The sequence below is a fragment of the Protopterus annectens genome, chromosome 6.part0 (assembly GCF_019279795.1).
Source record: "Protopterus annectens isolate FY-2018-M chromosome 6.part0, PAN1.0, whole genome shotgun sequence".
NCBI classification, from domain to species: Eukaryota; Metazoa; Chordata; order Ceratodontiformes; family Protopteridae; genus Protopterus; species Protopterus annectens.
Window position 1 is genome coordinate 918,219,508 of NC_056737.1, and position 13,949 is coordinate 918,233,456.

The window sequence follows — 13,949 nt, forward strand, 5'->3', positions numbered from 1 at the left end:
CCACCAATTCTCTTGATACCCAAAGTACTACAGAAAGCAAAAGCCCTGGGAAGGACCATCATTCTAATAGCCCCTCATTGGCCTTGTCATATTTGGTTCCCCTTCCTTCGACTTCATCGGTTGGAAGAGCCTTGGGTTCTGGACTCAGATCCAGACCTTCTGACTCATTCGACGGGGGGTCCTTCATCCCTCACTTCAGTCCCTAAAATTGACAGCTTGGCTGCTCCAATTTCCAACATAGCCAGGTTCCATAACCTCTCAAATTTAAGCGCAGCATATTTTAATATCTTCTCACAAATCCTCTACTAGGAAGTTGTACCTTAGCAAATGGAAGAGATTTTCTATATGGGCTTCTCAGAATAACATTGATCCCTACCAAGCCCCCATTTCCTCTATATTAGAATTTTTTACTTTGCTTTTCAACAAAGGAGCTGCAGCAGCTACAGTTCATGTACAACTTGCCGCCATCTCTAATTTTCACCTTGGCTTTGAGGGATTGAACATATCACACAAGCTATCCAAACTTTTCTCAAAGGGACCTTCCACCTCAGACCACCAGTGAAATCCCCTTATTCCTCATGGAACCTAAATGTTACATGCTTTCTCACATTATTCTCCCACCTTTTGAGCCAGCTTCCTCATGTGATTTGAAATTTTTGTCTTGGAAGAATATCTTTTTAGTAGCCGTCACGTCTCCCCGTAGAGTATCAGAGCTACAGACCTTGTCTATAAATCCTCCATATTTGTTTTTTCATGCTGACTGTGTGTTCCTGAGAACAAATCCTTCATTCTTACCTGAAGTTTGTACTGAAGCTAACCTTAACCAAATCATAGATTTACCAGTGTTTTTCCCCAAACACACCAACAACTTAAGAGTACATGCTGCACAAGCTTGATGTTCATAGACAGCTCAGATTTTATCTGGATAGAACCAGAGAGTTAAGAAGATCAGAACAACTTTTTGTTTCCTTTTCAGATTCTAGGAGAGGTATGCCAGTGGCAAAAACAACACTATCTAAATGGTTATCTGATTGCATCACTTTCACTTATTCAGCTGGCACTAGCTGGCACTCTACCTTTACAACATAAAATTACATCTCATTCTACCAGTGTCCACATCCTCTGCTTTTTCTGCTAAGCTTCCTATAGACAATATTTGTGCAGCAGCCACTTGGTCAAGACCTCATACCTTTATCACCCATTACAAAGTTGATTGGGCCTCCAGGGACAGGGCCTCCTTTAGTTCTACTGTCCTGAAAAACATATTCCCGTGAGCCACCCGAGAAAGATGGTGCTTGGAACGCTACCCATCTGTAAGAATGAACGGCAAGATAGAACAACTTCACATAAAGAAGTTATGTACTCGCCATAAAGTTCCATGTGAGTTGTTCATCTCACCTTCATTCTTACTTCCCACCCTCCTACCCCCTTCAGGGTTTTTCGAGGACCAAGATACTAGTTTTTTATCATGGTTGCTCAGTCTTTCTATGGGTTTTCCCTAAAAAAGTGATAGAATGGCACATGGTATTGTCACACGCAGCAAACAAGATCTGAGTTATCTTAATGTCCATCATGGGATAGGGACTTGGCCTCGAGCTGTGTGAAGACCTCGAGCTTTGTAGTAGGCCAACTCAGAGCCGAAGATCGGCTCCAAACCCATCTGTAAGAATGAAGGCGAGATGAGCAACTCACATGGAATGTTATGGTGAGTACATAACTTCTTTTTTTTTGATATTTACTTTTTTGGTGTTGGCGTACTTTCCCATTCTCATTGTAATACTTAGAATTCTGTGCATGCTACTGTGCATGGTGGAGTTCAGAACACTTCTAAGATCCAGATAGAAAAAGAAAAAAAAAATCATCCTACTCTGCTTTGTGAGCTGTTTTCAAAACAGCCTGGAATTAAGTCAACTCCAAATGAAGACTAAGGTGATTCTGCTTTGTGTGCTGGGGTCATAGATGTTCTGAACTGTCCCTGATTTTGCAGAATGTCTGACTGTGCCTTATAATTTGGTGTATTCCTTGTAAAGTTTGTGTTTTTTAGCAAATCGTTGAATATTTCATCCACTAAATAACATTTGAGTTTCAGACTTAATACCTTTCAGAAAGACCGTACTAATGCAACACCTGTTATACTATTAACTTTGTCTGTCTATCTAAGGACAATATCTGTCCCTGATTTTCGTCCCTTTGTCCTCAGTTATTTTTTTAGTTTTCTCCTTGATGCTTGAACTAAGAAGTTGAGAGTTATATGAGAGAGTGTGGTTGTAAGGAGTTACATACTGTATTCTGAAAGTAGTGAGTATACAAAATAGGTTCATGTATGACATCTATTCTTGTATTTGTTCATTCCTTCATTTCATCACAATCAAACTTCTGATATACACAGTTATGTAAATGGCTGCAGTTAATTATTACAAGTGTGTGTATGTGTGTGTGTGTGAGAGAAGGCTAAAAAAATTGTCACACACTGTTATTTTTATTTCATTACAATCTCATATCTGAGGTGCACTGAGTCTCAATAAATGTGGCTTTAATTGCTGGATAACAGGGGCTGTTGGTCAATATGTGTCTGACTCTGCTGCCATTTGTTTAAATTGAACAGTCATTCTGGATTTGTAGAACTAGTGTGAATTTTTATAAAGCCAGCCAGAATACTTTACTGTAGCTATTTTAACACTATCAGATGCCTGAGATGTGCACAGACAAAGTGACTGTAATTGATGGGTATAGATTGGTCCATGATGAAAATGACTGTGGGGGGGATCTTGTATCTAAAAGTAACAGGGTAGCCATATATATATATTTTTTTTTCATTTTCGATCACACACATCAGCATAGTGCACAATACATGAGTGATTGGTGGTTTGGGCAGGATGTGTGTGAAAGCAACTGATTACTGGCACAGTGGTGCAAAGAGAAGCATTGCTGTTGTAACAGTTCTTGGTTTTGTTATGTTTTTGGCTGTTGCTCCTTCTATGTGGAGTGTTGTACTCTATGTAAATAAACTCTTTCTGCACTTGCTTTTAGTCCTTTGTAATTTAATTGCATTTTTTAAACTGTGTTTGGTCTAATATTGCTACATACTCAAGTGTGCTAGCTTGCACTGCATGTGAATTTTTTACTACTGTTTTTGCTACTTTTCTGTAAAAAAAAAAAAAAAAAAAAAACTGTAAGCCTGTTTCCTACCTTTCCTGTAACTAGTGTTCCAGATACAGATTTGCTGTATCCGGGACTGTATGTAAGCTTCTGAGCCCCCCCAAGCCTTTCTGTGTTGGAGGGAAACCTTCTAGCTTATCAGTGGGAGTGGTAAGCACTAGGTAACCTGTCTACCACATAAGGAGTGGTTCTGGCCCAGAAATTGTAGTTACTGGCTGTTTGGGCAATCTCTTCCATCTCTCTCAACTTTCTGATTTGAAAGCCTGCATTTGCACTTGTTTCTGTCCTGTAACTCGTCTAGTGCAGATACAGATTTTTAGTTTTAGCACTTAAATTTGCTTATTCATGCCTAGCACTTGTTCAGAAGTTGTAAGCACTAAATAAGCTACTAATTACTATAGCACTCAATCTTCCTCATTACCTAGAGGAAAACAGTTTTTGTACTTACTTTTCTCACTTGCTTAGAGAAAAACAGCTCTTGTACTCACTTTCCTCACTTATCTAGAGGAAAATAGTTTTTTTATTCAGGCATGTCCAAGGGTCAGCTTCCAATGTTCTCTCCTGTCTATCTGATGAATCTGGGCATCTTGAGGCAGTGTAGAAATTGCCTTATGTGCACAGACAACCCTCTCCTCCTACCACCCAACACTACAACCTATGAGAGATGCACTTATCTAGCCAAACTTGAAGTAAAGCTTTCTCTAACCAAGACTGAACTTGACAGTCATCAGGAGAAGGTAAACATTTGCACCATACCACACTCATCACATAGTCTCACTAAATCTACACCACCAAAATCCACACATAGTAAAACAAAAACATTCACGGAGGCTCTCAATAATAATCTGTCTAAGCAAAAGAGACCTCCAAAGCAGAAAGCAAGCAACCTCCATCCCCAACACAATCCAAATGACACATAGCCCACAGACTCAGTGTGCCACTCAACCACAGCCAATGAGGCAAAACAACATACCCAACACACTAGTCATAGGTGACTCGTCAGGCACACTGATGTCCCACTCACCAGGCTAAACAAGGAGAAGGTTACTGTCAGCTGCCTGTCAGGTGCCAGGATCCGCCACATAACCCATGCACTCAGGTCACTCCACAACAAGTACAAATATGACTCTGTCATTGTCCATGTTGGTGTGAATGACCTGAGACGTATCTCCCTGGACTATATGAAAAGAGACATGGACGAGCTCTCCGATCTTGTAGCCCAGGCAGGTATGACCCTAGCCCTGAGTAGCATTCTGCCATCGCCCCGAATGATACCGCAGTGCAAGGACAAAATGATCAACTTCAACAATTGGCTAAGCTTCTGGTGTCATTCTAAGGGGATCCAGTATCTGTCTGCTTGGGATGACATGGTCGACAGACCACGATGCTTTGCCACATATGGCCTGCAACTGTCGCCCCTGGGATTCTGGATACTGGCTAAGGCTCTTTCTGCCCCATAGTGTCTTTTTTAGGCAAGGTTCAAATAAAAAATTCACCACCATAACAGGAACAGGCAAGCAAAAAGTGAGGGTAATGCTACTCAATGCTAGAAGTCTAAATCTAAAAATACACTCATTCGAGGCACTCCTCAAAATGGAGAACATCGATATCTGTGCAGTGACTGAGTCCTGGTTCAAGGCTTCAGAGAGCACCCCTGGACTACCTGGCTATAACTCATACCACACTTTTCGGCCATGTAACCTGGACCGAACCTGGACCGAAACACCAAAAGCGGAGTTGTGTCCATATTCATTAAGGATATCCACACCTCCAGGCTAGTTGCTCAGCATAATGCATCCGAGGTTATCCAAGTGCAACTAACTCTGGGCAAAACTGCAATCCAAATTGTAGCTTGCTACAGATACCCCACCATGCCCTAGGATTCCCACTCCTCTTTTCTTGATGTACTGGAAAATATTAGGGTTCAGCCAAACAACCTAATAATGGGCGACTTCAACTACCCCACCATTAACTGGGAAAACTACTTGTGTACCAACTCCTTAGCTCAATGCTTTCTGGAATTCATAAACTCCAGTGCCCTGGATCAACTTATCCACACCCCCACCAGGGGCACCAATATCCTAGACCTAGTCATTATCAACATGAGTGACCGGTGCTCCACACCTGAAGTCAACTCCTCATTGGTCTGATCCGACCATAAGCTAATCACCCTTGATATCCCGCCCCTACCCCCCATTAAGGAAACCATGGTAAAAAATTTCTCCAAAGCCAACTTCATGCTTCTTAAGACAGAAGTGGTGAACTTCATGACGCCCATGCAGATGGACAGTATAGTTAGAACTGCTGAATCCTACACAAATGCACTCTATAAGCACTTACACGAGGGAATGGATCATGCTATCCCAAACAGAACCAAGACGCTATCCTCCAAAAAAAGGAAGCCAGTCTGGTGGTCCCCTGCCATAAGCAAACTGTACAACAGAAGGAAGAAACTGTTGCAAAAGAGAGTAAAATCCCATGAGTGGAGGAGTTCTCTGGTCAGCCTCCGTAAGAAGCTGAGATCCCTTATAAGATCCTCCAAAGATAGCTACGAAAACAAAATCGCCACTAGTTCTAAGGACAGCCACAAAGCATTCTGTAGCTATGTCAAAAATCTTGATGACAACACCCAGATCTGCTCTGAGTTACAGCACAAAGGCATGAAAATTACAGAACCAACTGAGATTGCCAACATCCTGGCAGATAGGTTCAGTGCTTTCAGTGCTAACATTACCCCCCCACCACCACCCCGTAAAGGGCCCATATATATACAGGAGGAATGCAGAGTCCCTGTAATCACAACTGCGCAGGTAAAAGCTGCACTCTCTAAAGTCAAAAACACAGCATCCATGGGAAAGGACAACATCCCAGGCTGCGTTTTACATTAACTTCAGAACAAACTGGCTCCCCACTTAAGCACCATGTTCAATAATAGCCTTGCATCAGGCTTTGTGCCCACTGAATGGCGCACAGCAACAGTTATCCCACTCCACAAAGGGGGAGCCACCACTGATCCCAGGAACTATCAACCTATTAGCCTGACGAGCCTGGTCTGCAAGGCCATGGAATGCATCATCATGGAACTCATAAACGAAGACATTGCTAACCTCCAAACTCTGGATCCCACCAAGTTCAGCTTTGTGAACGGCAGATCATGCCTCCTGAACCTGATAGACTTTTGAAGCAGTCACCAAAGCCGTAGATGAGGGTAAGGTGATTTACATAGCCTATCTTGACCTCGCCAAGGCTTTCAACACCATCCCCCATTCTGGAATTATAGCTAAACTCACTAAACTAGGTATAAATCCCTACATCACAAGATGGGTTGTCAACTGGCTCACTGACAGAACCCACACTGTAAAGGTTGCGGACTCCAAATCTGACCTCAAAGCAGTGACAAGTGGAGAACCACAGGGTTCCGTCCTGGGACCTCTCCTGTTTGGTATCTACTTCCCTGAAGTACAGGCTAACACAGAAGGCCTCTGGCTAACGACGTTCACAGATGACTGCAAACTAGGAGCCATAGTCAAGCCCCCAAATGATGTGGACATCCTACAGAAGGGCCTTGCTGAGACAGATGCCTGGAGTCAGAGCCATGGCCTCAAGCTCATTGCCAAAAAGTGCAGTGTCATCCCCTTTGGTAAAAGCTGTGTACCCATGAACTACCACATAGGCAGCAATCTACTTAACTCCAAATTTGTTTTAAGAGACCTTGGGACCCAGTGTCTCCTTTGATAGTCACATTGCCACAGTAGTCAGGTAGTCCTTCTACATGGCACACCTCATCATAAAAGTGTTCTCATCCAGGAAAAAAGAGGTCATTGTTCCCCTCTACTTGACACTCATTAGACCCATTATAAGAGTACAATGCCCATTTTAGAATGTACCTCACAAGACATCTGCAGCAGCTGGAAAGGCCACAGAAGTACCTCACAAAGAGGATTACTGGCCTCAAATAAATGCCCTACACTGACCACCTCAAAAAACTCCAGCTTTACTCCGTAGCATATCACCTACTCCGAGGTGATGTCTGCCTAACATATAAAGCTATGTCAAACCCGGAGCTGTTGGACATGCTACACCTAAAGAAATCCCAATCCCTCCAAGCTACATCCTCTAGGGACCTAAACCTTGTCACCACAATAAACAGGACATGCTGGAGGGATAGATTCCTGTCCCAGAGACTTCCCATACTCTGGAACAGGCTACCCATCTATGTCAAGCAAAGTTCTTCATTAGCACTCTTCAAGAAAAATCTTGATGAGTGAATGGGAAATAGGAAATACACCCCTGGTGATCACTTCTGTGTCTCTGCTCGACAGTGGCACAGGAAAATAACTTTCTTGGGTGACATAAGCCAGGGAACCTTGTTGGCTAGGCTTACGTAGGCCCTTGGGCCGATAGCCTAGTACTTACTTATGAACCTATGTAGGTTTTATCCAGATCACTCGTTCCCTGCCCCAAAGTATCAGCTGTATAATGTATGCTTATAGTCATTTATTCTTTTACTTTCATCCTAATCTAGCACCAGAGGGTATACTGAAAGTAGCTATTTTTATGGAGAGGTAGGGAAGCAGGCAGTATTCACATATAAAACTTGTGTATCTTTGTAAGCAGTTATGTCATTTTATTGGGAATTACTATTTTGTTAGCTTTGAACATTAAGCTTTATGCACAATGAATTTACCCTTGACAGAAAAAAACATGTCTGGATTTCTTTCCTTACTTATGATATTTGTTCAAAAGACTGTTTAAAAAAAGTCTAAGATGTACCTCAGAGCATCAAGAACCCTGTGAATTCTGAAGGTCTAGTGACCTCAGGCTTAATTCAGTTACTTCTTCCACACTAATTACAGCAAAGTCTCGACCAGCAATGGTGTAATAAATTGCAAAAAAAATAAATAAATAAAAATAAATGTAATTTCTCTGGATGGTGTGGGGCCAGGATGGCACAGGGAAGGAACTGGAAGGACCAGCTATGCAACAGAAAGCCAGGTAGTCTTTAGTCTAGGACTCCATTTCACCTAAAATTGGCCTTGTTGATTACAGCTGGACATCTCAGGTATATATATTCTAAAAAGTGGCTATAATCAGTGGGTACTTAGTCTGTTAGTGAAAGTGACTTGACTCCATCAGCTGATCAGAGTTAATGGTTATGACCTGTTGTAATAGAGCCCCACCCCATTCCAGTTAGTCCAAAGCATTCATTTGCTTCTGCAGCCCCCTCCCATTTGCTTTAAAGGCATCAGCTATCACTGCTGCAAGACTATATGTTTCTGACAGAATCTAATATATAAGGTGGCCTGGCTGAGTTTCTTTTACCTGTGAAATCAGCAGAAGGCTTTCAGTTGGATTACAGGGTCAGACTCTGTCAGCAGTGACCTTCACTACGTAGTAGGTAAGCATAGGCTTACCCTTCTGCACTCACTAGCGTAGAGATCACTTTCAAGTGGACTGTCTGTCATCTAAAATCTGAATCACAGTGAGTGGATTTCTAACCATAGAATTCTAAGCCCCTTGGCTTCCGGCCCACTAGACAGATAATGTTGTTATCCTAAAATATTCCATAACCTTCAGCTGAAGTTACAACTGGATATAATAAAGTGGTCATCTGGATGAAAAACAGTTTTTTTTCCCCAGGGGGTAAGCTCCACTGCACCATATGGTAGCCTCCCCCCCCCCCCACACACACACACACACATGCACTAACTCTGTGCATGCAAGCATGAAAACCCAAAAGCTTTGAAATCACTGTCACTGCACTAATAGAAAAGGTACTGACTGTAATACTCACAGCTTTAACAAGCTGTACCTCATGGAAGAACATTCAGTGAGTTTCAATCCTTTCCAGTTTCTAACTAATGGAGAGAAGGTGATTTTAAAATGATAGATATGCAAGATCTAAATAGTGTTAAGGATTTTAATTTGTAGGGATACAAAATGTCTAGCATATATTTATTTTTAAGCTTGTGCAGTTTGAAATACTGAGAATGGTTACAGAAGGCTGGGTCTGTCTTATCTTTTATGATATGGCATAACATATATATTTTTTTGGACACTAATGAAATAAATTATAGAAGAACTGAGCTATGTTGTTCCTTTGCTTCTGTGACCGCAGAAAAATACTTGGAAACATGTAAAAACTGCAAGATTATTACTGTGCCTCGACATCACAGTCACAAACTAAGGAAGCACTATCTCTCAGTTTTGCTGTTGTCTTTTAAGAGGTGCTCATTCTGTCGTTTTTGATAAATATCCTGTACACTGAAGCTGAACTCATTTTGTATATTTATTTTTAAATATCTTGATATAAATGCTGAATATACATAATCCTAGAGCATCCAGGTCTTAAGCAACTTATTTATTGCATTGTTTGTCTGATTTTGTGCTTAGCTTGAGTTGTTTTATTGCTTTATACTGGCGGTGGTAACAAGTTCTACTCCTGGTGTATCCAAGTGTTGAAAAATATATATTTTGTGTTATCTCCTCGATCTAACTTAATGCCACCTTTGGAAACAATTTTCAAGAATATGGTTTTTGCCATTTAGAGTACTGGTAAATAACTATGTCCAGTACCACTGAGCAGTTAACGGTACACATTTATGTATGCATTGAACATGACTAAGCCTTTTATATTAAAATTCAAATTTTCCTTGGTGGACTACACATCTATTTAAATTATCTGCTTGCTGAACTTGCATGAAAGCAGAAATTGTATTAAATATTTCCAAATTTGATCCTATAAGGGAAAAAAGTGTGTAGATTTCATAGATTTGGTAAATATAACACTGTTTGATAACAACTCTGAATATTCCATTTTGTTTTGTGAACCACCTTAGCAGAAGTAGTTTGACTCTAGTGTTAATGAAACATTTTTACTGGTAACCATTTGAAATGTCTGGATGCAGTTTTAGCAAGTCCAATAACACTGAGAATGAAAGGCCAAAAAATGGGCTTGCATATTCTGTGAGAGCGCCATTTCTTGGAATATTCCCTTTTCTCAAAGGTAAGGTGATCTCGGAGTTAGTGTGTAATAAGTATGGGGTAGGTCCGATTATTCAGGCATCTTTATGCAACAGAAATCCGATATGATGATGCACAGTAGTGATTTTTGTCTTTCTTATGGTTCTGTTATATTTTGCTGAGTGCAAAATATTTTAGCTCATGCTATACGTACATTTCAGCAATGATTTAATTTACATCTGCAGTTATTCTTTTCTGTCTGTTTTACAGGATGCTCAGTTATGTCTTTGAAAGCTAGCATGTCATTCTCAACATGTACTGAAATAATTTAGTATACAATTGATTTTTTCCCCAGGGATTCCCTCAACCTGCAAACAAGTAGTAAGCGTTGACTCTACAAGAGATATTGAATGGACTACTTATACCTGTACACTAGGATTCCATGTTTTTGGTAAGTGTGTATTGTTTGATTCAGAGGTTTCTGTATTTTGCTGCGATTCTGTGTAAACCCACAAATCTTACAGAGTCTTTTGACTATGTTTATAATTCCTTATTAACTGTCATTCTTCCTTTGGACACATAGGTACATAGATATATACTAGGCTAACAACACCTGGGTCCCTTATAAGCCTAGCTGTGTAAGCCAAATGTGACCCGCAAATTTGATTTATATAGTTGGTGATTTACTGATTTGTCTCTGTCCATCACTTATATAACAACCAAACCAGGGGTGAATTTCCAATTACCCATCCATTGTATTAAGTTGCGCTTAAAAAAGGATAGGGAGGAAGTCAGCTTCACATGGGTGGGAGACTCGGGTCCTGAGAATTGCAATCCTCTGAGAAACATCTCTGTCTCCCTCCAACACATCTTATTTATGTCACAAGCAATATGTAGGTCTTTTAATCTAGTAGTTCTGATGCTGTTTGTTTTGTGGATGTACAAAACGTTAGCCAAAACAGGGTCTGAGATTTTTTGTATGCCAACCAAAGATCACCTCTCAGAAGTCTGTATGATACTGAGTAAAGAGAAGGGCTTTGAGGCGATCAGTGTAGGACATTGTGTTTATTCCCTGTATTCTTTTTGTAAGGATCCTTTGTGGCCATTCCATTTGCTGCATGTGTCTGGTCAGGTTCATACTGAAGGGGGCATTATACTCTATGATGGGTTTGATAAAGGCTGAGTAGAATGGTATGATGACTACTCTGGCCCCAGATGTCATGCCCTTGCTTATAAGATGAGCAATATAGAAAGATTTTCTCATTATCTTGAACACATGTTGGTCGAAGGTTAGGTTGCTACTTACATGAGTTCTCAGATCCCTGAAGAGAGCATTGACTTTAAGGGTGTTTTATTGATGACTTAGTTACCCAGGGTGACAGACTTCCCAAAAGATACTCTAATGGATTTCTTAGCATTGAGTTTTAAGTTATGGCATTGGCACCAGTGAGCCCGATAACTATCCAGTGTGTTATAAAGGGGTGTATACCTAGTTCTGTAAGTTTGTTGACAATGCCTGAGTGGGATATTGTATCAAATGCTTTAGCCAGATCTAGGTAGGTAGTATGCGCTGTTTTTCCCTCATCCATTTCTTTAGTGACCTTTTCAAAGCAGTCCACCAGATTCAGTAACCATGACCTTCCTTTGACAAGGGCAAACTGGGATGGATTCTGTGTCTGGAAGTTTCCTATGTGCTTGCTGATAATTTGCATGAGAATTATTTCTATGACTTTGCAAGTAAGACTAGTCAAAATAATGGGTCTGTAGTTTCCAGAATCTGTTGAAGGGCCCTCCCTTATGAAAGGGGATGACCATCACAGTTATCCATTCATGTGACACAAAGCCTGTTTAAGACTGTATTTAAATAATGACTTCAGATGTTCTGATAACTCATACTTTAGACTATTCAGGAGGCGTCCTTTGATGTCATTGGGGTCCATTTTGGTTGTGTTATTGACTGTAGTGAGTGCAGGCAGTACATTCTCCCTAGTTAGAATTGGAGGATATTTTTTGGGGGATAGTTGGGGGTGAAGGGGGTAAAGTTGGAACTGAATTTTGTCCACTAACAGGTTCGCTGTATTACCAGGCTCGGTGAACGTGACACCATTAACCTCTAGTACAGCACATTGCTGTGCACGGCACTTGAGGTTTCTGACATAGCTATAGAAGGCTTTATGGGTTATCATTCATTTGGGAGGCTATCTTAACCTCAAAGTTGGCTTTGCTTGACCTAATTAGCCCACTTAGTTGCCTGTTTATTTTGATGAGAGTCCCTTTCTTTAGGGGATTTACTCTTCCTGAGTTTTCCTATTTTTTTCCTTTTGTTTTATATTCTGTTTAATTCTGAGTACCACCTGGGTGGTTTATTTCTGTGGCAGCCTCTAAGCAGTCATTGACATGGTTATACAGAGTTTCTGAGAGCAATTCTGCATAGGCTGCTGTGTTCTCTGGGTTTGGAAGAGCACTGAATTTTGACAAACCATCACTTATAAAAGGTAATTTGTCTTGGAATCATTCCTGTTACTGGTTTTAATGGTATTACAGAGGTGATTTTGAAGGAGACAGCTTTATGGACAGACCTTAACAAAGAGGGTGAGATATGGGGGGGGGGGATGCAGCTTTCTCCCATATGTGTAAGCAGGAGGTCCAGTATGTTAGAGCCTCTAGTAGGTGTATTCACTATTTTGTCATGGGTGTTTGCATTTACAAAGTCCAGGACTCTCTGTGCCTACAGATGGTTCTCAGTCTATAGAGGGGTAATTAAAGCCTTCCATGTGTATGGTGTTAGTGTTTCCAGAAGGTGCAAATATGCAGTATGGGATTTTGTCAATGGTGATCTGCATATGGAGGAACTCTGTTGCATCATCCTGTCTGACCACCGTAGGGGTCTGCTTGTTACTGATTATTATTGAGACACCTCCTCCTTTAGCCCTTGTCTGTGCAGCTACTGGTCTAAGAGTGTGGAAGGCACTGAAACCTTTCACTGCTGGGGTGTACTCTTAAAAAAAAAAAACAGAAATTCACACACAAAAGCAGGAAACGGCAGTGATCACTCAAAATACCTTGTGTGATTTAGTAATCAAAGGTACTTAATTTTTCTGGAATGTAGGCTAAGAATGTAGGCTAGGATTTCAAGCTTTGCTGAGCAGGAAACTATATGTAGTAAAAGAGGTTTGCTCAAGAGCAATATTGGTTGCTGTGTGGGCACTCAGTATCAATGATCTATGGAAAACAATAGGTGGGTAGAGTACAGTATCAATGATCTATGGAAAACAATAGGTGGGTAGAGTACAGTATCAATGACCTATGGAAAACAATAAGTGGGTAGAGTACAGCATCAATGATGTATGGAAAACAATAGGTGGGAATAGTACAGTATCAATGATCTATGGAAAACAATAGGTGGGTAGAGTACATAAATGCCTTGTACAACAGTCAATAGCAATGAAAGAGGGGAGGGAGGGACTTTGGAAATTAGATTATCATAAGGGGTGGAGACATCCTTATAAAACAACAAAATAGGGTGAGAGGGTTGAGTAGAACAAGCAGGCTAGTTAGACAGGCATCCGATTAAATAAAAGTAATATTGGTGCTCTCTCAGAAGATTTAGATTAATGTATTAGTGAGGAATGGGAAAGACACTGAATGCAACTTTAAGCAGGTAAAAGATGAGCCGAATTTAAAAGCACTGAAGTACAAACTGAAACAGAGATGGTTCTCTCGCTGTTGAACTTGTGCTACAGTTTAAGGCACAAGACCATACAGAAATTTACCAGTAACACTGTTTATGGAAAAAAATGCAATAATAAATGACTAAGGGTCAAAAT

At 40.8% G+C, this 13,949-nt stretch overlaps 1 protein-coding gene across 1 annotated transcript in view; it reads left to right on the plus strand.

Annotated features, from left to right (window-relative positions):
* EML1 (EMAP like 1) overlaps positions 1–10,629 on the plus strand; it is a 1,110,860-nt gene extending 1,100,231 nt beyond the window's left edge. Inside the window, exon 22 of the mRNA XM_044073595.1 lies at positions 10,478–10,629. Within this exon, the coding sequence (XP_043929530.1) occupies positions 10,478–10,629 (152 nt within the window). The remainder of the gene's footprint in view (positions 1–10,477) is intronic.
* Positions 10,630–13,949: the final 3,320 nt, after the last annotated feature.